This window comes from Aythya fuligula, chromosome Z (assembly GCF_009819795.1).
Source record: "Aythya fuligula isolate bAytFul2 chromosome Z, bAytFul2.pri, whole genome shotgun sequence".
Lineage (NCBI taxonomy): Eukaryota > Metazoa > Chordata > Aves > Anseriformes > Anatidae > Aythya > Aythya fuligula.
The window spans coordinates 38,071,006-38,094,339 of record NC_045593.1 but is presented as its reverse complement, the minus strand read 5'-3'; the positions used below and the strand labels follow the sequence as shown (position 1 = coordinate 38,094,339).

Below are 23,334 nucleotides of genomic sequence, written 5' to 3'. Positions count from 1 at the left end.
TTGAAAGCATTGAAAATGATTGGAGTCTAATAAGTCAAAACAGAAAACTTTCTAATGTTTTGTCTGCTTGTTAATTGCAGAGGCAGGCTTTCAAATTGTCTGTCCAAAGATGCCTAAGTGATTATTTTGTCTTTTTACACTCATAGTAATTGAATTTCAAGTATGAGAAACGTTCCATATCTGACATTTTCTTTGCTAGAGGTCCCTCCCTTCCTATGCGTCCTTCAACTGCCTTTCACCCTTGCAGACTGATTCTATTAAATACCAAAAGTAGTATCATTAACATTTTCCAATTAAACAGTCTAAAGAAAAACACCATTCTTTGAGAGCCTTTTAAAAATCTCAGTCAAATTACTCTATGTAAGTGGGTGAGAGGTTGTTTATTCATTTTGATGGTATCCTCCAGGCAATAGATGAAACCAATGTATGTTGAAATGATGCTGGTTCACTGCAGTTGTCTAGTCATGGTACCAATGCAGGAAATTTCTGAATTACTTTATCTGCTGGGAGGAGGGGGAAATTCCATAGACAAATTTATTCCATAATTCTGTATTTCAAGTGTGGTTTATACTATTGCCTTCAAAATTAGATAACAACAGTTCAAAGATTAAAAGGTCTAATAGAAACCTTGCAAACCTTTTATACATTAATATGACAAGGTTTGTTTTTAATTCTGAAAAGAGAGAACAGGAAAAAAAAAAAAGAAAATAAGCTAGAAAATTCAATAAATGCCCACTGATATAAAATCCATCTCTGTGAATCACATAATTTTTATTATCATGACTGTTGTTTTATTCTTTTTTATTTGGCTAACACTATAAATTGAAACAGTGCTTCCAAATTCTTTAAAAACAGCTCTCTGTTAAGCAGCTGACAATGTAAGTTGGATAGGTGTGAAGAAGCAGCACATGGTTAAAAAAAAAAATAAAAAATAGAATGGAACTCAATAGTGGAAAATTCCTTACAATAAATGTTTTTGAAGGAAAGAGTACTTTAAAGTGACAGGAAAGAGTGCAAGTGAAACCAAGTAATAGCATGTTAGAGGGTATTCCATGTGAAACGGTGTATCTCTACAATATTACATAGCATTGGAAGAGTAATTGCTCTCTAAAATGTGAAGTGTTCCTGATAAAAGCCAAATCTTCTGACTGCTTTGAGAGAAATGTGCACAGTCAGATTAATCTTAATACAGAGATAAGGCATAATTGGGGAAGCTGAAATCAAATGTTGAATCAAACAATACGAAAAATTAATTGGCAAAAGATAGTATTGGCAGAGAAGAATAGAGCTAGGAACAAGGAGAGAAAAGCATAGATAAAACAGTAGTAAAAGCAGAAAGAACAGTGAGGAACAGAGCTGGAAAAAATTGCTATTATTAATAAGACTTGAGAATAAGTAACATATATTAACAGTAAGAACTGAACACCTCATCTGCTATTGAACTACTCCCAGTTGGATGGATCTCCACTGCCTTTGTATTCTCTGTCTGTATGTCACGTATGCTGTGATCTAAAGTTTTATGTGGGCACATACATTTATGCCTGCTTTACTCCTGGAATTTCTTTTATGCAGAAAGATTTTGTTTAGACTAGCTTTCTGCCCAGTCTTGGAGCAGAGCAAGGTAATTTGAATATCAATTTCATCTGGTACATCTCTTGCACGCTAACAAAGCACATGGCAAAGTGAGCAATATCTCTTTCATTGTGTTCACCTGCATGTGTGTGGCAAAACAGCTGATGAATTAACTCCTTTCTGCCACCACCACAAACAGCAGTTCAGGAGAGGTAAGTGAGGGCAACAGGCCATGCCAGCAGCATTAATGGAAGAAGTAGTCATCTTCTGGTGGAGAGCCAACATGCTTTCAGAGAGCCAGCATCCCTTTCAGGATTAAAAAGCGTTTGCTTGCTCATCCTGCCTGGTTTGACTGGCTGGGAAGCAAAACAACAAGATTATTACCCATGAAGAGAGGACAAAATGAGCAGAAAAGCATCCAAAGGATCGTTGGAAATTTCAGAGAAGGGGATGAAGGGGCAAAGTAGTGTCCCAGTTACTTTGACTGGAGGCCAGGGCCAGGAATTGCCTTTCTCTCCTGGGTTTGCTCTGTGGCTGGGGGCAGGTTCTTCCACTTTTTGTCTCCTTGTCTTCACACCAATAAATTGTGATTAATGATACTCATCAGTTTTGTGGGCATTTTCTGATGCTTAATTAGTAACACTTTTGAAAAGCACAAAGGCACCTGGAAGCATCACATGCTTTTGATATTGCTGTTTGTACATTAGAAAGCCTGACGTGTACAACCATTACATTCAGTATATAGAGGGCAGGTTTTGACTGTAGTTAATTCCATAAATCCAGCAGTGTGAGCATTTCCAAGCAGTACACAGAACAAAAGCATTAAGCCAGGCCTGTACATTCTTTGGAACAGGGCCCTGAAAGTCTTCAAGTGCCTTTGTGTGTGGATGGATAGACAGAGTCAGGCAGGCAGGTGGATGTTTGCATGCACAAGGAAAAGACGGCAAGGAAGAATGTATGCTGTATGTATGTGCATATAGTACCTAATAATGCAGTTTTGATTTAGTAACAGCAAATGACCACTCTTAAATCCAATGGTTTGTTTATGAAAGTGCAGGGGAAGGGAGGAAAAGGGAGAAAAAGGAGGAAAAGTAAGATGTGATAGCAACCTGATGTCAGTTTGCATGTTAGCCTGTAGTGTGCTCATGTTTAGGAGGAAAGGGTTGGGCCAGCTCAAGGTGAAGTGCATCTCCCAGGATGTGTTCATACTGCTTACTATTTGTGGGGCACCAAAACATCAGGCTGAGATGAGGGCACAAGGCCGTGGAGCAGGGAGTGAGTGCCAAGCACACTAGCATGGGTGCTGTTGCTACGATACAAGTTTCAGGGTCAGTCTCTGTTTTTCTTCCTTCCTCCCACCCTTTGCTTTTCCCCTCTTATTTGTGCCCATTGCTCTGCCTGAGCCTGGAAGGGGCTACAGGAAGGGGAGCTGATGGGCCTGCTTCAGCAGAGACAGCTCTGCCTGCAGGCCAGAGCTGCTGGTGGGGCAGATGGACACCCATGGGTCACGTCTCACTGTCACAGCACACCAGATCACTTCATGTGATCTGGGTGCATTTGTGTCAAAGAAAGAAGAGGCTTTCGGTTTTAAAGTACCCTAAACTTTTCTTTTCTCCAGACGTGGATGCACTGAAAGCTGTATCACAGACTGCTCTCTGTCTAACTATCTGCAATTCTTTAGACACCTTCAGCTGCAAGTTTTTCAGTCTTTGGTTACAGGTTCTTAACTGCTGCTCATCTCCTGCTGATACTGCACAAAACCTGCCAAAAGTCTTCTTTTGTAGATAGAAGTGAATCTGGATTACTTTCCAAACATTCTGTCAAGAAATTATGCAGCACATAAGCTCCAAAAAGCAGTATTTGTTTTTGTGGCCATTTCTGTACAGGCTTTTGTCTCCTTTTATCCACATATGGTTTGTTTTTCTGAAAAAAAAATAAAATAATTCAAATGTACATTTTAAATAAGGGCACTTAACAGTCAGGAATAGTCCTTTTATTTTATACACAGATCCTAGTGGTTTATTGTGGATGGTTGCTTCATTTTCCTATTGCTTAGCATGAAAAGTAATCTGAGAAAAAAAATATAAAATAACAGGACAAACAATTTTCATACAATTAGGCGTTTCTTTTTAATTATTCATTTCGTTCTAAATGAAGGTGTTTATCTTGTATAGTTGCTATTCAAATCAATGTGCTTGTGCTAATTTAAATGGTAATGTTGACGTAAGTAGGATAATATCTCAACCCCATACTGCTCACTAGTCTGCAACATCCAACATTTTTATCTCCTCTTCTCTCCACAGCACTGCAGTGATAACACTCATCATTGCCAATCAGATATGAATATAGTAGGTGCTTGGAAGAGAGGTTACACTGGAAAAAATGTTGTGGTCACCATCTTGGATGACGGCATTGAAAGAAACCATCCAGACTTGATGCAGAATTATGTGAGTGTTTGCTAGAGTCTGATTTGCTGCTGCATTATTACCGTGCAATAAATTTGCTGCTCATTGGAGGGAGGGAGGAGGGAAGGAAGAAGACTCATACAATGTTTTCCTCAAATTGGAAGGAAAATAGATGAATTTTGATAGTCTGTATTCTTTTAGTTAAGACTATATTCAGCCAGAATGTCTTTAATATCTAGATGCCTTGTGTAGCTGAGTCCTGCGTTTCTGAAGGACCGGGACCAATAAACAGATATTTTTCCTCTTCTCCACAATTATTTTACCTAATATCTTCACACTTGCAGAACTTAAGGAATGGAAATACTCTGCTTTCCAGTTAATGTGAGCAGCTGAAGTCTGTTTTTGACAAACACATTTAGCTAGCAAGACAGTAGCTCTTGTCTCAAAGGCTGTAATGTTAGATGTATTGTTCTATGTGTTCATTTTTAAAGCTAGTTATTGCTGGAAATGATATTAAAGGAAAAGGTTATAACTCAATTAAAAAGAGGTGTAGAATATTTTGTGGTCTTTATAATGAGTCTTTCTAAACTCCAGTGAGCCCCTTCCCAGTTTACAATAAGAGGAGATCAGTGTCCTTTTTTACCATGTCCGGTATTTCATGTCCCATCAGAAAGTTTCTTTTTGCTTGTGGTTCATCATGTTTAAATGATTGTTTTAATATACCTTGGAAGGACTGCATAATGTGAAGAGAAGTTCCTTCTCTAGTGGGTGACTTCTTGTGTTTGTATCTGAACTTAAAGCTGCTCAGAGTGTCACAACCGTGCTTGCTGGAGTGATTTTTCCTGAGTTTCAGGAATAGGCATTACCCAAAAGCACAAGACCTTGGCACCTTGGCAACCTTATTATTTCTCTGAAGTGACATGTGTGAGCTTTATATTTACACAAGATAAAGAAACAACAAATACAGATGTGTTGAGTATAACCAGTGAAGATGACCAGCACAAGGCATGCATACACATTTAGTCCTGTTAGAGTCATAGGCATTGTAAAAAAAACTCTCAACACAGGCTTTTTTCCAGGTAGCATACCATCTTGACAAAACATTTAAGACATAAAGGCAACAATAATATCATTAATAACCCATCAAAAGCTACAGTCTTTTCCACAGTTTAAAGCCATTTATTTTAAATTAGCCACACTTACATCCTTCCCCATGCTGCACGTGGAACTCAGATCTGAAATACATGAGGACTGCATAAATAGAAGTGACAGGCTGTTGCCCTATTTGTCAGTATGTGATTGATCCTAATGCATGCCACATCTTTCTCTTTAATCTTTAAAGTTGTTTAAACAAACAAAGTATTTTACCCTCTCATTGAATGATCCAGATTGTCACTTCATCCCAGTACTGTCCTTCCACTGAATTTAAAGCAGCTATTTATTCCCATACCACCTCCTCTCTCTTTTTCCTCACACCAGGAAGGAATTCCCCCAAAGCAGTACACATTGCTTGTTTGATGACAAATGCCTTCTATATGTCAGATTATTGCTGGTGTGGCTGCAAACAGGAATATTTGAGGTGGATGTGGTAACTGGTTTTGAAAAAATAAGAGATTAAAAAGAACTGCTTGCCATGTCAACACACTGCATGCTACCACATGGATTAATGGAAGCCATACAAACCATCAGATGTTTACTCTATAAACTATTTTCAGCTGTAAGAATCCTGGTAAAATTTGAAGTAGAAATGTGCAGATACCCTCAATATATTTGAAACATTTACACTCCCAAACAAATAGGAATTCAATATATTTGAAGCTGTATTTTTTATATTAATATCCTTAAGAAAATTATATTGTTTCCTGAAACTTCAGTCATCATGCTGCAGATAACTTTTCTTGAATCTTGAAACATTTAGTGAAATCCCAGTTTTGAAAATGAACTCTCTGATGTTCCAAAAGTTTCTTAGAAGGTTTTTTGGTTTAATGAAACTGCACTTTCTATTTCCCCTATGCAACTGAACTATGGCTTTTCAGAGCATTCATTATTCTCTTCCTTTTTCCAAAGATAAAATAAAATCTGTAAATCCCATCATTATTAAATACATAATCCTTTCCTAAAAAAATGCAATCATCATAAAACCGCAGGAATGTTAGTTAACCTAATGACTCTCTTGTACAAACCTGCTGAAGAATGTATAGGCTACATGACTCAATGACTAATTAATGAGAAACTGATTTTATTTCTCCTGTTGGCTACAGGATTCGCAGGCCAGTTTTGATGTCAATGGAAATGATTTTGACCCTATGCCTCGATATGATGCCAGCAACGAGAACAAGTAAGGCACTATGACACTCATGACACTTTCAATGTAGTTCCTCAAGTAGAGCATACAAGTTCTTCTGTGAAAGCCGGGAAAACTTGAATCCCCATAAGGCAGCATGACTTGTATTTAAATCTTTGTGAAATATGTATTTATGTCTCTTCCATGCACATTGCATGACACTTACTCTTTGAATGCATTTGGAGCAATCCGAAACCACATAAAAATTAGTCTGAGAGTTCTGGGTGCATGAAAGGAAACATTTTCAATCCCTTTGGGATGCAGAATATAAAGTGGTGGCTCTTACCTTTCTTAGATACTACTTCAGTGAGTTATTGGCAGGTTGTTAAGTGTAACAACTGTCTTGGCTTCTGACTTCCTTTAACTTCATAGACTTTGAGTTTTGAAGAAAAAAAAAAAGTTAGTGGTGATTTACCTTTCTAATATTTTCTAATACTTTCAGTCTTAACATCATGGAGATTTTACACATAGAAATTTGCTAGAAACCATATAAACCCAGGAATAGCAATTCTGCCTAGTTATGATATCTGTGTCATGTGACTGTCTGAATATATCAGCATGAGTGGTATGTTTCTCCTTCAAAGCACTTCCTGGTATTTGTCATTCTAGCTCTGCTCTTTGGATGTACTATTGTGAAGTCTTGGGGACAAACTCACAGGGCTCAGGAAGAGGGCCACCATTCTGTCCCCATGGGTATTTCTAAGTGCAGTTGGTAAAGTTGTTTTACTAGGTACTTGTGCAGTGATTTCACTCGGCAGGCAGCTCAGTACCACAGAGCTGCTTGCTCACTCTCTCAGGGTAGGATGGAGGAGAGAATTGGAAAGGTGGAAGTGAGAGAACTCATGGGTTGGGATAAAGATAGTTCACTAGGCAAACCAAAAGCTGGGCACACAAGCAAAGTCAAACAAGGAATTCATTTGCTGCTCCATTGAGAGACAGGTGTTCAGCCACATCCAGGAAAGCAGGACTCAGCATGCATAGTGGCTTCGTGGGAAGACAAATGCCATCACTCCCAATGTCCCCCTTTTCCTCCTTCTTTACCACATCTTTTATTAATGAGCATGATGTCATATGATATGGAATATCCCTGTGGTCAGTCTGGACCTGGCTGTGTCCCCTTCCACCTCCTGTTGCATTCCTAGTTTCTTCAGTGGCAAGGCAGCACAAGAAGCAGAAAAAATGTTTGACTCTGTGCAAGCACTGCTCTGCAAGAACTGAAAACATCAGCGTGTTAGCACCATTTTCATCAAAAATCCAAAACACAGAATCAAACAAGCCTCTGTGAAGAAAATTACTATTGTCACAACCAAAGCCACGACAACTTGGCATAAAGAAATACCTTTCTGTGGAATTACATGTATTAGAGGAAGGGGATCCTTCTAGTTGTCAACATGCTGTATGTACATACTGTTTCCTTGAGGTCTGGTGTTCTTTATTGTGGAAAGCATTTGATATTACCTGCCTACAGAAGAGAGAATACAGGAGGTGAAACTTTGTTCTTTACAGACGTCAAATGCTTTTGGATACATGTTTTTTTGTTGTTGTTGTTGTTTGTTTGTTTGTTTTTTAATTTTAATTTTTATTTTTGTTTGGTTTTGGTAGAGTTTTTTTTTTCTTTTTTTTCCCTTGCAATCTCACAAACTTTTTCCAGAAGAATACAGCAAGAGTGAGCTAACTCACTGGGAGTCAACAGAAAACTTAGCCTTGGCTTGACTGGAGGAAGCAATTGGAGCAATGCTGGACCACACTTTGATGGGAGAATGCTCTTCTGGTCAATATAGGAGGGAAAATACATAAACATGCTGAACAACAGGACCTTATTACACATAGCTGCCAGTTACATATACATGCACTCATCTTACAGTGAGTCTCAAGGACCTGTCATAGTTGCTTTCATTATATGAAATAAATATGAAAATTAAGGCAAATTCTGCTGAATACTTGCTTGGTTAGTCAGCCTGATCCTTTCTGGTAGGCTGAGATATGAAATCTGTGAGGATTTAACTCTTTAAAAAACATATAAATAAATATACATATATACATGACTAGAAATCCTGTTTAGCATAAAAAATAGTATGTCAGTATTAATCTGAATAGTAATAATAGTTTATTTATTTGGGACTGCAATCAGCATCTGTTCTCATTCAGTTGTTCTTATTTGATGCTGTTTGCTTATTGCCAAATATTTTTGTGTAGAAACAAGTACATGCAAGAACTGTTTCTTCCCCTTTTGCCCCTTAGGCATATCTTTCTCATCCTATTTTCATACAGAATCTCAGTTTACTGAATCATATCTGCCTCTTCTTCACTAGAAATCTCCTGAAGCAAGAGTACCATGAGAGAATATATAGATAAATTCAATAACACCCTTTGCTTTGAAATGTGTAAATATTCTGCACGTGCAGACTAGTTTAAGTTATGCAAGGAAGAAAACACTAATGTGGAACAAATGGTTGAAAGACCCAGTGGCTGTATTGACTCAGTTAAGTTAGTGACAAACCAAAGATTTCAGAACCAGATGCTTGTAATGAAAATGCTTATGCTACATCAAAGTTTTTAGGACATATCCTGAAGATGCACATTCATTGAAACAGAGGAATGAATAAAAAAGTCTATAAATTCTTGCTCTTTCAAAAGCTTTTTTTTTTTTTTTAATTGAGGAATTTCATGTGCTGTTATTATTTTAGCCTTAGAGGTGGGCTGTCATTGGTGTCAAAAAGTTAGAATCAGCAAATGTGCTATAAATGTTTTGGTAGGTAATAAAAGAAGTCTCTGTTTTGGTGTATGATAAGTCTCAGAACTGCCAGCAAGGTTTTTAAGAATATGAGTCACCTTAAAATAGAGTATGAACATAAGATTGTAAATTGTTTGCAGCCCAGGGCCCGTAGGCATTGCGACTCATTTTGCTGCAACAACTAATTTGTGTGGCTGACCACTTCAGCATCAGCCCTAGCTTTGAACTGGTTGTCTGAATTACGGACCCATACAAAGATGCTGGCAGAGCAAAGCTGTGGTTACATGGTCACCTCAAATGGCTGGTGACCTGTACTCCTTACCTCGTGTATGTTCATTCCTCCTGTCTTTCCCAAATCATCATGTAGTTCTCCAGAGTAGGGAACTAATAAAGATGAAAATTGTGCTAGCAACAACAAATTTCATTTTCAGCCAGGTCAAGTAGGTACCTCATTCGGCTCAGCCTGAGGTCGGAGGAGAACTAGACAGGCACAAATAGGGAAAATGAAGCATGGCCTGAACCTCTTACTGTAAAGGCTGGGTTTACTGAGATAAGATGACTGTATGATAATGCCCCAAGCAGCTACAACTGTTGTCCGTGGAACTGCCTGTGATGGGTGGGCAGTTGCTGGCAGTAGCCTCCAAGGAGTTTAGAGAAAAGATGTGACAGTCAGTCTGGCCCTCAGCTGAGTTGCCAGTTTGCATCACAGCACATCGCTCTCCACTACTGTCCTACAAACACACTTTGGGGACTCACCCTGGCTCATCTACATGATGATGCTCCTGTCCCCAGAGCTGGAACATGGTGAGGGTGCACTCAGAGGTCTCCCAGTTCAGTTGGCTTTTCAGGGATTCGCCATCTTTGGCACTGCAAGGACATGATCTCCAGCTGGGAGTCACAGATGAATCTTTTCATTTAGCTAACTACCAAAGCCATCAATTTTTTTTTTACAAAGCATATCCAGAGAAGAAAGGCTGCTTTCTGTATTGTTGCTAGTTAGAGTTTTTTATGTAAGATAACACTGGGCAGATTCATTTCTCCCAGGGATGAAGGATTTGAACTTTCTGACCCTACGTCTCAGGTGAAAGCACTCAGACCCTAGGTTCTGAGGTGAAATGTGATGGTAGGAGGGCAGGCACAGCACTTCATCAGCCTTTTCAGGACCCACGGCTGTCAGTGTAGAATCAGCTGCTGGACACAGAGGTAACAGAACATGCTTTCAGTATAAGGTTACTTGGCTGCCTAACTGCTTAAAGGCTCAATATTTCTAATTATCAGATACACTTAGCCTGGAAAGCAGCACCTAATTACCTTCAGATTGTGAGTCTGTTGATCCTTCCCTAATTCCCACTGGATTCAGCAAAAATTAAATATCTACATAGGCAATGAAAAGCACTGATAGGAGTCTGTCTATATTTTTAGGTGTCTAAAGTGTCTTTAGATATCAGGACAGGAATTGTGCTTATCCAGTGTATGTGGTCATTTGGCACTAGGTATCTCAAGTTGTGCCTGGAAGTTGAGGTAACCACAACCAGGGAGCATTCTGAAAGCCATACTTTGCAAAGACTTTGCAATGTGCAGGATCAATTCAGTTGATTCCTGCCTCCTGCTATAGCAACTGAATAACATTGCGTAATGGACATTTGTGTTTTCCAGTAAAGGTGGGGACATATAAATTCACTATCATTTCATGAAATGGTCTAGTTTATTCTGTTTCATTTTGTAACCCAATGTTAAGGGATGGAATCATAGGGTAAAAAGTTCTGTAAAAAATAAGCAGGTGTCTCTGGGCAGCATTGCACAGAGCTGTACGCATTGGGGTACTGGGTCTGTTTGCTAGCTTTTCACTTTTAATTAGTAGTGAATGCTTTCTGTTGCCAAGACTTATTAGTGAGGAAAATGGAATGAGAAAAAAAAATAACTGAGGCTTTATGAAGAGACTGTTGATAACCAGAGTGGCACTTTCCAAAATGATTTTTTTGAAGTTAAAACTTCAGTTAAATCTTCTATTAGCTAAAGAGAATAGGAGGCTAGAAAGAAACATTAGATTAATCTTTCAAGGCTTGTAGTCAAAATCAGGGTGGGACGATAGTTTCTTTAACTACTATGGTATGTAGGAGTCCTGCCAGAAGTTTACTTTGGTTTCTACAAATTGGCAGCAACTCATGAAGCTTGTAAATGGTACAGGCCTATACTAGAACTTCCTTTTGCTCAGAGGCTAGAGACAGCAGTCAGCTGTGGATGAAGTCATTCCTGCTATGCAAAGCATCTTGTTTTGGTTTACTGCTGAGTGCTGCTGCTTAATTTTTTTTCTGTTATCCCATCATTACCTTTAAACACCCATGTTAAAAAAATCTGCACATTGCTAGTCACAGGTCCTTGAACAGAAAGCAGATGGGCTCACTGAAATTGTAGTATGCACACTGTGCAGCTACAGAAAGAAAACAGAAATTTTTTTAGAATTAAAATGCTTTGTTATTCTGACCAAAAAAAATAATAATAATAAAAAAAAATGTTTTTCATGAGAAATTTCTTGTGCTGATATTTTAGAGCTTAGGTCTTGCTCAGGTACTTTCTAAAAGAGGACTTTTTTAAAAACTCCAATCAGTAAGCTTTGATGCAACCAGTTGGCTTTGATGCAATTTGTATTAAACCTAGGTAAGAAAAAATAAAAGTAAGCTGTCATTTCTGTTCTGGATACAATGAGTCAGTCTTTTGAATGTCTCTTCAACATTTTTCAGCAGTGGAGCCCATTACATTAATAACTTGTTTAAATAACCTTCTCAATGATTTTTTAATGAGACAGCAATTTTTGCCGTTCAAAAGTTATAAGAAACACAAGCTATTCTTTGATTTACTTGATGTACTATTCGCTAAACTTTGCAGTATTCAGACAGCTTTACATCTTACCTCACAATAGCAAAAAAATTAACGAGTTAATGACTTTCAGTCCTGCTTGATGTAGCATATTGACATTGTTTTTCAGTGGCAGACCAATACATCCATTTCAATTCATTGCTACTTTCTTCTCCCGGTCACATCAATGAATGTAGTTGCTCAATAAAATGCCAAAGGCTTAATTTTATTCCAGCAGTGACAAGCTGATTGTTTATACCAGATGCTTATGTGAAAGACCTGTAGTACATCCTAAGTCATTTAATCAGAAGGGACACTAGATATTAGACAGGCAGATCAGCTTCTGTTGTCCTCTGGATTGTCAATAAAGTAGAAGTAAAAAGCTTCAGTGACACTCTTCAGAGCAGGTGTCTGAAGAGCACAGTCGAACACGGGGAACCTGACGTCTCGCACTGCTGGTTGGAAAGATCATCTCAAAAAAGGTTCCCATCATAGCAGTGTAATAGAAAAGGGTGCTGACAAGTGGGGGTACCTGTCTGTACAGTTTGTACACTTTGATTGCCAGTATGCAGCTATTACTATTATTTTGCACTGGCTGTATCACGTGTTGAACTCAAAACATGGGGAAAGAGGGGTAACTAAGTAGTACTGAGAAGCACTGCTGTACCATCTTGTGCTGTATCTTTTGTGTGAAAAAAACAAGGCTGCTGTCAAATGACTAGTCACAACAACAAAGAATTCAGCAAAGGCTTAGACTAGTCACTGTTTTTTTTTTCATTTGTTTGTGCTTAAGTCTTTCAAGCACTGAACTGCAGATACCGAGGTTCACACCTACAGGGAAGGCCTGGAAAACCCAGTGCTTAAGGTGTGCAAAGAGGCTGAACTCTGGATAATTTGGAACGATGTATCATCTCTCAGGATACGGCTGAGGATTTCAGAGAGAAACTCCATTCTTAGTGTCTGCTGTTTTTGTGTACTATGATTCTTCAACTTGACTTTCTTCTGCAGCTTCTAGAGGCTTAAAACCCAAAGAATTCATGATTCTGTCATCTGACAGAATGTCTTCTGTCCAATGACAGTGAAGTGTCACTGATAACAGATACATTTTCCTCAAAAAGGGGGTGATTTAGAGTATTACCACATGGCAATGTGGTACTGTTCACAGAATTGCAGAATCATAGAATATCCTGAGTAGGAAGAGACCTACAAGGATTATCAAGTCCAACTTCTGGCTCCACACAGTTCTACCCAAAAATCAAACCACATCTGAGAGCATTGTACAAACACTTCTTGAAGGCCCACAGGCTTGGTGCTGTGACCACTGCCCTAGCTTGTCCCAGTCAGTGCCTGACCACCCTCTTGGTGAAGAACTTGCAAGTCTTGCACAAGTTTGAGGTTGTCTGGGAGCTGTTTCACATTAAAGACAACTGGCCCCAAAATGGAGCCCTGCAGAACTTCACTAGTGACTGGCCATCAGCCTGATGTATCCCCATTAACTCTAAACCTTTGAGGCCAACGCATCAGCCAATGGCACGGCTTTTGCCATGGAAAAAGCCATGGCATTTTCATAGCCATCATACTATGCATTTGTCTAGCTGTAGGATGGATGTTTTGTCCAGAAGGGTACCGTGAGAAACAGTATCATGCATATTGCTGAAATCTGGAAATATTACATCAGCTCACTTCCCTTGGTCAACTAGGCTGGATGACCTTGTCATAAAAAGAAATTAAGTTCATTAAGCAGTACCTTCCTCTTGTGAACTTGTGTTGGCTATAACCAATGACTCCATTGTCCTTCAGGTGTTTTTCATTAGCTCCCAGAATAATTTTCTCCATAATTTTACCAGGCATTGAAGTGAGACTGACAGACCTTTAACTACCACGCTCTTGCCCTTCTTGAAAATTGGAACAACATTTGCCAGCTTTCAGGTAACTGGGACCTCCCCAGATTCCCAAGACCATTGAAAAATAGTTGAGAAAGGTCCCACGATGACATCAGCCAGCTCAGGGAGGAATCCCATGAGGCCCCATAGACTTCTGTGCATCCAGCTGGGGCAGGAAATCTTGGTGGGAGTTTCAAGTACCAATGACTAAGTGTCAGGTATCTAGTATCTAAATATGCACTGTCACTGCTTGTTTAATGGATATCAGTCAGGATTTTCAGGAAAGTGCAGATTTTGGACTTTTTCCCCATGAATTGGTGAAGTATTCATTTGTGAAGCCAATTAATACAGACATTGATGGTATAGAAGCTACAGTCAGAACTTGCAGTCCTGCTATATCATGTTTTGGTTTTAAACTCACTACCGTTATGACCAATATACTATTGCACTCCAATTTTAGCAGATGTTACTGATGAAGTAGAGTTCAATCTGTGTCAGCTTATAGTGAGATTCGACACATTTTACGAGGGGAAGTGGTTGTGATTCATCAGCTAGCCTCCAAGTCAATTATGATCTAGTGACCCAACCAAATGCCTAGGGGCATCATGTAGCATAAAGATCATGAGATATTAGATCTGTGTCACTTGCCAGTTGCCATTGTTAAAGGTCCCAGTGTAGTAATTGTAGGAATAAGTGAGGTAAATATCATCTTAACACTCAGCTTGCAGAATCATTCTGTGCTGAAGTAGGCTTACTTTACAGATTCATTTGAAGCACATTTTTCCCTTCCTGTTTTAACTGTTGTTTGGAGTCCCTGTATGTTGTTACCAAATGAACAGTCCTGTCATTTAGATGGCCATACCTCAGTGGTAATCTTCATGCATCCTTTGTTTTCTTCGGATGAGGATTGAGAAACTTGATGCACATCTGAAAACCTTCTGGAGAAAACTTACTTTCCTTAAATAAAAAATGTTGTATAAATGAATTCCCATTTTTCTTTTAATCTAAAGCAGGTTTTTTAACAAAAATCAAAGTTCAACAGGAATTCCAACTGTTCACAGAAGAAAATACTCATCCTTTTTCATTACCTTGGTATAGGTTGTTGAGCGGTATTTCTCATCACATAACTGTTGTTTGAAGAGCAGTGCTGTTCCTTTTCAGAATGTGTAAGATTCTTGTGATCTCAAATGTTCAACCACATCTCTACAGGAAAGCCTTTTTCCTGTTTCTAATTATTGAAATACCAGACAATGAGCTCACAAATAAGATGACATTCTGAATCATTATGCAATTCCTTCTATTTGTTGTATGTAAATAATTGATAGCAATGAGTCAGATCTTCCATTTCATTTCAAAGTCAAATATAGGAAGGATATAAACTTTCATATTTATTGTATTTTTGGTGCTCTCTTTTCTGAATTTCACGGAGAGTTGGAAATTGAAGTTTTTGTTGCATTATGTTTTGTTTTGTTTTACAGAAGGTCTTTTTCCTGGAGTTGGTATTTCCTCTAAGTATGTGTCTATATTTTGAGGTTTTGAACTTTGGTGGAGAGAGTCCAGTAGACAACCACTGATTCAGTAAAATCACTAAAAGTTTCAGGTTGCATGCATTTGCACATCAGAGGTCTACAACCAAGCAGAATTTGAGAGCAAAAACACATTTCTTTATGTTGTCCCCCTTTCACATTGTAGTTATTAGAGAAAGTTTTAGAGTGAATCTGTATTGTGTGTTTGGTAATTGGTTTTGCCAGCTAACTTCACAATAGTCAGCTCAGTCAGAAGTACAAAATGTGGTTCATTGAGACTTCTCAGCCAGCATGTACAAAAACAAAATACAGGATTTATTCCCCTTTTAATAGTTGTAGCATTAAAAGCAAACCTCTAATTACAAGTTTGATAAAGCAATTTTGAATCTGGTATCAAAAGCTTTTTAACTCAAGCTTTTTTTTTCTAAATAACATGCTTTTAAAAAATGAGCTCTGCAAAGTTATGCTATGAGCAACATCTTAATGGATTTAATAGATGTTTTTGTAAGACATTTTCAGGATAAAACTTTCAGATGTAGCTTTTTATTGCAAATGAAAAAGTATGTATCTATGTAGGTTTATTGCTGTAGGCAGGTTTTTTATTTCTAGCTTTGTTTTGCATTACTGTGATTTTGTAATTTTTCTTAAAGATACACAGTCAAATTACTATGTTTGACACTTTAAGCAAAGTGAGATAGATCTCTTGAAGGCAACATACTGTTTTTTTCCCAAAGGAAAGCAATAAAGGTAGAGAATTTCAGATGCAGAAGTAAAGAAATTGGTATCCATCATAAATGCAGATTGTGCTGCTGGGATCCATACTAAAGAAGTTAACCTGCTTTGAAAATTATTTGTATTGCTGTAGAGTGCTAAAGCTTCATCAAATCTTGGATTTTATTAAGCCAAGGTACAGGCCATGGCCTGCTTACTTCTCTAGCATGTGGGATGGCATGTCTAGTGGATAGAGGTCAAAGAGTACCACAGAGAAGATGAGAAGGTAAGTTTTACATTTCTTTTCAGCCCAGACTTGCTTCCTTGCACTATTCTTTATGCTGTATAAACATGAGATGAACAGCCACTAACTTGTTTCCCACCCTAGTGAATGTGTGAGAACTAACCTTAAAAAGCCTTAAAAAAGTGGGGTTTGAATTTCAAACAAATTTTTGACAATTGCAAATATAGACAACTCTAAAGAGAAATGGGAGAAAGGCATTGTCCATGCACAACAGCATCAAATGTAATGTAGTATTAAGCATAGTGCATATCTAATTGAAATTGCAGTCAGAATTCAAAATAAGTGGGAATTATGTTTCCAGGCTGGAATTTAGTGGAGATCTAGAGTTATAAAATATTAACTTCTTCAAACCGTTGTCACGCTGCAAAAGCAGTCTTCCACAATTACAAACGGAGTATGCAAAATGGGTAAAGAGCTGTCCATGTCCGGCCTGCCCATCACTGTATTGTTACTTTGTGAAAACATGAATATCCGTCAGTAGCTTTCTTGCATGGAACAATAAATATCCTTTTTCCCCCAAAGCATTGCCCCAAACTGCTTTTCATTGGTTCAGTGGACTGCTTGTGCTGCAAGTCATGCCTAAACTGAAAGTTCAGATCTGCATTCTTGTATCCATCAGATTTTTGTTATTTCTGTTTATATGTGATTCCAGTAGAACTGACGCTGCATATTTTGATTTTTTTTCCTGTTATTTGTTTTTTCATTAACCAGAAATGATAGGGCTTTAATGTGGAGGCTTTTAGGTAAAAAGGAGCTAGGTCTATATCTCTGTCCGTTTGTATGATAGAATCATAGAATGGTTTAGGTTGGAACATCTTCCACTAGACTACATTGCTCAAGGCCCCATCAAACCTTGCCTTGAACACATCCAGGGATAGGATATTTTCAGCTTCTCTGGGCAACTTGTTACCCAGCATACCAAAAGTACAGAGAAGGCTCACAGCCCCAAATTTAAGGTGATAAAGAGCAAAGGCATTAGTGTTACATTGTTTTAGCCATGGCAGTCCAGGAATGTTGGCAGTCCTGAAAAAAAGGTTTATTTTGGCTTATTTTTCCTAGTTATACCAGGTCGTACTAGGTCTGGATGGGACAGTTATTTTTCTTCATAGTAGCTACTATGCTGTTGTGCTGTAGATCTATGACCAAACCCGTTTTGCTAACTAACCTGTGTTTTAGCTACTTCTGAGCAGTGCCTGGGCAGCATCAAGGTTTTTGTTTCGTTTCTTACTGTGCTGCCTTATGCAAGGAGGCTGGAGTGTGGAAGAGGCTTGCAGGGGGACCAATTGACCAAAGGGCTGGACTGTGCCATATAATATGTTGAACAGTAAAACTTGGTGGGGCAGGTGTGTTTTTCCAAAGTATCTGTTGCTCAGAGACTGGCTGGGCACTGGTCTGCAGTTGAGAGGTGGTAAATGACTGCCTTTGCATCACTTTATTTTTTTTTTTCTCTTTATTTATGAATTTATCTTTGTTTCAGTTCACAAATTTTCCTGCTTTAGCCCTTTTATTTCTCTCCCTCAGCCCAATGCAGGGGAGTTAACAAGGGACCAGATGAGGGCTTAGCTGCCTGCCATAGTCAACCCACCACTCAGGTTTCTAATAAAAGATATTTTTTTACTTTTACCTGTACATTTTGTTCTACCCAAAAAGGATTAAAAAAAATAAATTGAGACAGAAAATAACAGAATGTTCTGCTTTAGAAGTAACAACTAACCTGCCTAACAAGCACAAAAATTTGTTCATGAGTCCCTTTTTACCTCTCTCCCATAGTCATTTCTTCCACATACACTTGTGCATGTGATTTTGAGAGCACACATGATTTTATTTTTTTTAATAATTTAAGGGGAAAAAAAAAAAAGCAACAACAATGTAAAACCAGTGTCTACTGCAAAAAGATCAAAATACAGTGATACAATTTGTAAAAACTGATAAGTTTTCATGCCATGCAAGTGATGTTCATGGAAGTCTTTTTATCAGGAGATTGCTGTTAATACTTGAACCTTAATTAATGTACTAGAACCAGGAGTAATTTTAATAGCTTTGAATGGATCTTTTATGGTCACAGACATCTGAGGCATTATCTCTGTGGGCTCGACTTCATGGTGAAGCTGACGACAAGATTTGTAATGAGTTGCTTATGAAGATGTGTTCATGTATAAGGGATTCACATTCCAGAGGAATACACACACACAGAGTTGTCGTGGAGCTGCTTATTCCACCATTGCTGGGCTGATCTCTAAGTCCCTGAAGGCACCATGTAGGTGACACCTGAAGCAGTGGACGTGACTGGAAGAAGTGTGGGCTAATGCAGGTGGAAAACAACTGGGAAAAGAATAGAAAAATATATTTACTTCTTAACTCATACCATTTCAGGTATTACATACAGCAACAGCAGATACACTTGACAGAAATTTCTGATATCTGCAGAGGTGAGATATGCTATGACACTTCAAAGTAGAAGCCTTGGCTCACTCCCAGAACTATGACATCATTAGTGTAATGATGGAAACCTCATAACCTGATGGAAAGAGTCCTGTGACTGGTGTGTTATAAGGGATGTCAGAAAGGATAGGCAGGGAAGGCAAAGCAGGGGGACAGGAAGGGTGGTTCTGTATGTAACGGAGGGTCTCAGCTGTATGGAGCTTGCAGTTAGCTGTTTCAGTGACACGGTTGAAAGCTTCTGGGTCAGAATTAAGGGACAAGCAAATAAAGTGGATGTTGTTGTAGGAGTCTACTATAAACCTCATGGCCAGGATGACAACACTGATTAAATGTTATTTAAGGAACTAAGAGATACCTGTAGATCAGCTATTCTTGTCCTTAAGAGTGCCTTCAACTTGCCAGAAATGAACTGGGAGTACCACACAGCTGATTACAAAGAGGTCCAGGAGATTTCTAAAACATCTTGATGATGACTTCTTGATACAAGAACTAAGGGAGTCAATTAGGAAAGGTACCCTCCTAGATCTGCTGCTTGCGAACAGAGAGGAGGTGAAGTAGTGATTGGTGGCCATATTGGTCATAGTGACCTTGAAGTAGTCAAATTTAAAATCCTTGGTGACAGGAGGAAAAGTGCCACCAAAACTTCAGCCCTGAATCTGGGGACAGCAGACCTTAGACCGCTCAGAGAACTGGGTAGTAAGGTCCCCTGGGAAACTGCTTTTGAAGGCAAGGGGTTCCATCAGTGCTTGTCAGTTTTTAAGTGCCATCTCTTAAGAGCACAGGAACAGAGAGTTCCAAAATATCCGACGTCAAACAGGAAAGGCAGAAGGTTCGCTTGGCTGAGAAGGGATCTTCTAGAGCTTAGGCAGAGAGAGAAAGAATATGGCCAGTGGAAGTGAAGTTGGGTGATGTGGGAAGCCTACAGAGATTGTGTTTGCCATTGTAGGGGAAAAATATTGTATAGCCAAGCCTGAATAAGAGTTGAAGCTGGCCGGTACAGTGGGGGACGATAAAAAGGGCTTTACTAAATATGTAAACAGCAAATGCAGGACCAGAGATAACATTGCTCCTTTACTTGATGAGAATGGTCACCTCACAAACATAGGGACATAGACAAAGCAGATGTTTAAAAATTATTTCTTTGCATCTGTCTTCAACTCCAGTGATGGGCCCTGGGTTGGAGGACCATGATTGCAGGAATGATAAGCTCCCAGCCAACCTCAAACTTGTGCAAGACTTGGAGGTTCTTCACCAAGAGGGTGGTCGGGCACTGGAACAGGCTCCCCATGGCAGTGGTCACTGCACCGAGCCAGCTGGCGTTCAAGAATTGTTTGGACAACACTCTTAGAAAACTTATGACCAAATCTGCTGACAATCCCCTGACAATATTAGAAATCAGCTTGCCAGCTATAAGATCAAACCAATGAAAAACACTAACCAGATGAATTCAGTCACTTCAAATTCATCTTCATTTCTTTATGCACCATTCAGTTGCAATGTACAGTCTTTTAATTTACAGGGCAGACTTCTACTGTGCATTTGTTTGGAGCAACACATTCCTCCTTCTCTCTACCGTACACACAGATTACTAGGTTATGCAGGAATGCTGAAGAAATATAGTCTGAATTTTTATTCCTGGCTTTGTAAAGTGCTTTGTTTACAGTGCTTTGCTTATTCTGAAAATCATCATTATTAAGCTGCAGCTGTTCTAGTAGAGGTGTTCTTTCTAGTCTCATATTTGCAAGAAATAATCTTTTACTATCTTGGTACTTCTTCAGTAGAATGAGAATAGTAGTATTTTCTTATATCAGTGTGACTTTTTAAATTGTAAGACTGCAGGCATTATGCTAAGTTGCTGAAATGTAAGCAGCTGGGAAGCACATTTGCAGTTTTTAGTTAATCATGTTTTTTCCTAAGCCCAAAAAATAGACGACAGATGGCTTCACCTGTATCCTTCTCATCCAAAGCTCTTCTTTGTACCTACTGTATAGACAGCATGGTATATCTAGTCCACAGGGATCCTTCTCAAGTACAAGCGTATTCACTCTAGGTGGTATGTTTGGAAGTTTCAGCAGAGAATTTCTAGCAAGCTTTACTTGTTGTGTCTATGACCATGTTTTTTAAGGCTAGTATCTTAGATAAATATGGGTGGATTTTCCTAGGAATAGCAAATGTACTGCCTAGCCAAAAATACTCATTGTGCCAATATTCCAGTTCTTACTCTGAAGCATTTAAAAAAATAAAAATAAAATAAAATAAAATAAAATAAAATAAAATAAAATAAAATAAAATAAAATAAAATAAAATAAAATAAAATAAAATAAAATAAAATAAAAAGATAATATATCATCAACTTTGCATAGACAAATACCCAGAAGCATTGGTAGCAGTTCATTGATGAAACTTAGTAAATAAACCTTCAGCTTAAGTAAAGTTAATAGGGAGCATTCATAAAGAATATCAAGAGTTTCTGACTTGTGTAAAGTAATATTGGGAACAACACTAACTTCCTTTGCAATCTGAGGTCTTGTTCCTAAATTAGGATTAATTCTAGACTCCAAAAACACTAAAAAACAAAACAAAACAACAACAACAACAAAAAACTTAAGCTATGCTCATTATCCATATAGTTGCATCAAAAAAAAAAATAGTATAAAGACTTGTTTTTAAGTCTCGTCTGTTAAATATATTTATTCTAGGTTGAAATATTTGATTTTTGTAATTAACAAGGGTTAATTACGATGATATAAAACATTTTTAAAATGCTGTAATAATCTGTTTGCAAAAGTTTTTACTTGTTAAATCATGTTTAGTTTTACATTGTTCCAGTTAAATCAGTGCAATTTTAAAATAAAATTGGTATTAATGAAGCAACACATCTGCTAACAACATCTAAAAATATATCTAGTGATTTTTTTGAAGTTTCCTGTTGAGACACATTTATTTTCAGTCACCTTTTATGAAGACATATGGATGTTTCTGATTCTGGTTGTTTGTTTAATTGGTTGAGTACTTTTGTATTTTCAGTTGTCACATCTGTGTAGTGCATTGACTTTGGAAATTACAAGATTATCTTTGCATCACATTTTTTTTCAAACATTTAAAACTCTTCTGCACAGAGATAAGAAGTGGAAAGAAAAAGAGAGGGTGTCTCAGGGGCACCTGCTGAGATGATTTTCTACTAAGATGGGACCTCTAAATATCCCACCAACGTTTCTTTGATGTGAGGAAGCATTGTTTTGCAGACTTAAACTTGACTAAAGCATTATTAAAACTTCAGAGGGCATTGCATTTGTTGTGGCATTGGAGTATGAACTGTTAGAGACATTGTTTGCGCTACAGGTTCCATGTTTAGGATTTATTGTATGATCATTTCTGTAGGTAGTTCTATCATTCTCTGGGTATTATTCTCTCCTAGTAACCTCAGGTGTTCAGCATCTCACAAGTGCTTCTCTGAGAGACAGTTTGGTGTAGATAAAGGAGACATGAAGGCCATGTGGCCCATGTTTTTCTTGTGTCCCCACCCTCTGCTTTCCAGCAATTACTGCTGTCAAGCATCTTGACAGGAGTAATTGCTCATTCTTCAGGATCAGAGTCACATTGGTATGAGAGCATAACATGCCCAAAACTTAACACTTCAAGGACATTTCATAATTTCTCAAATCATAAGACATTATAGTTTATACTTGGTGGCAACAGCTGAGGCAAGAGAGGAACTTGCCTCAGCTGTTGCCACCAAGTATAAACTATTATGTCTTTATACTTTATAAAGACATTAGTTAATATAACTCCGTAGTTATGCATATACTCAAGAGTGCTTGTGTTCAGATAGCAAAGGGTCAAAAGTAAGTTCTCTCAGCACAGAAGTGATGCTAAAGCAGGTAATTTCTTGGTAAACAATGGGATAGATATCAGCAGTTTTCCAGGAAAGAAGTTTTCACCTGCCATCTCATTGGATGATAAACTTACAGATAAGCTTGCATTATCTGTGTGCTGAAACTGAACTGAAAAATGAGATGTATCTGTAGGAGCTGCTGTCAACTGCTCCTTAATAGATTACCTAAGGTGTGTGCCAGCCTTGTCCAGCCTCGCACAGAGGCAGCCACAGACCTGTTCCTTCTTCTCCCCAAATAAACAAGGGTATTTCTACTTTGTGGAGACAAAGTGGACTTCAGCAAGAGATACCTGAAACAATGAATGGCCCTATGTAGGTTATTTACTGCTGTCATCTGCTGGCAATATTACTATCTATGAGGAGGATAGCATCTGAACCATGAAGGGTATGGCAATGTGAGTGTGGCTTATTCTCTTCTGTATTTTTAGTGAAGTTTCAAAGATTTCTTTATTTATACACGAGTACAGTGTTACCTAACCATTTGTAAAAGTACAGGTTACTGGAAAGGTACAGAGTTTAAACTCTAGGAATTTGTTAATAATCTATTCTGTTCACTGACACTGTTGCAGAGAGGGGAGAGACAGTTTACCATTATTCTGAAACAGTAAATCCAAGTTTAAAGAATTAGCTAATTTTTAAAGGATTAGCTAAAATGTATAATC

The 23,334-nt window shown here is 38.2% G+C and overlaps 1 protein-coding gene across 2 annotated transcripts in view; it reads left to right on the top strand.

Annotated features, from left to right (window-relative positions):
* PCSK5 (proprotein convertase subtilisin/kexin type 5) overlaps positions 1–23,334 on the top strand; it is a 252,991-nt gene that overhangs the window by 70,075 nt on the left and 159,582 nt on the right. For both annotated transcript variants that reach the window (XM_032205587.1, XM_032205588.1), the window contains exons 4-5: positions 3,876–4,019; positions 6,239–6,315. In XM_032205587.1, the coding sequence (XP_032061478.1) occupies positions 3,876–4,019; positions 6,239–6,315 (221 nt within the window). The remainder of the gene's footprint in view (positions 1–3,875; positions 4,020–6,238; positions 6,316–23,334) is intronic.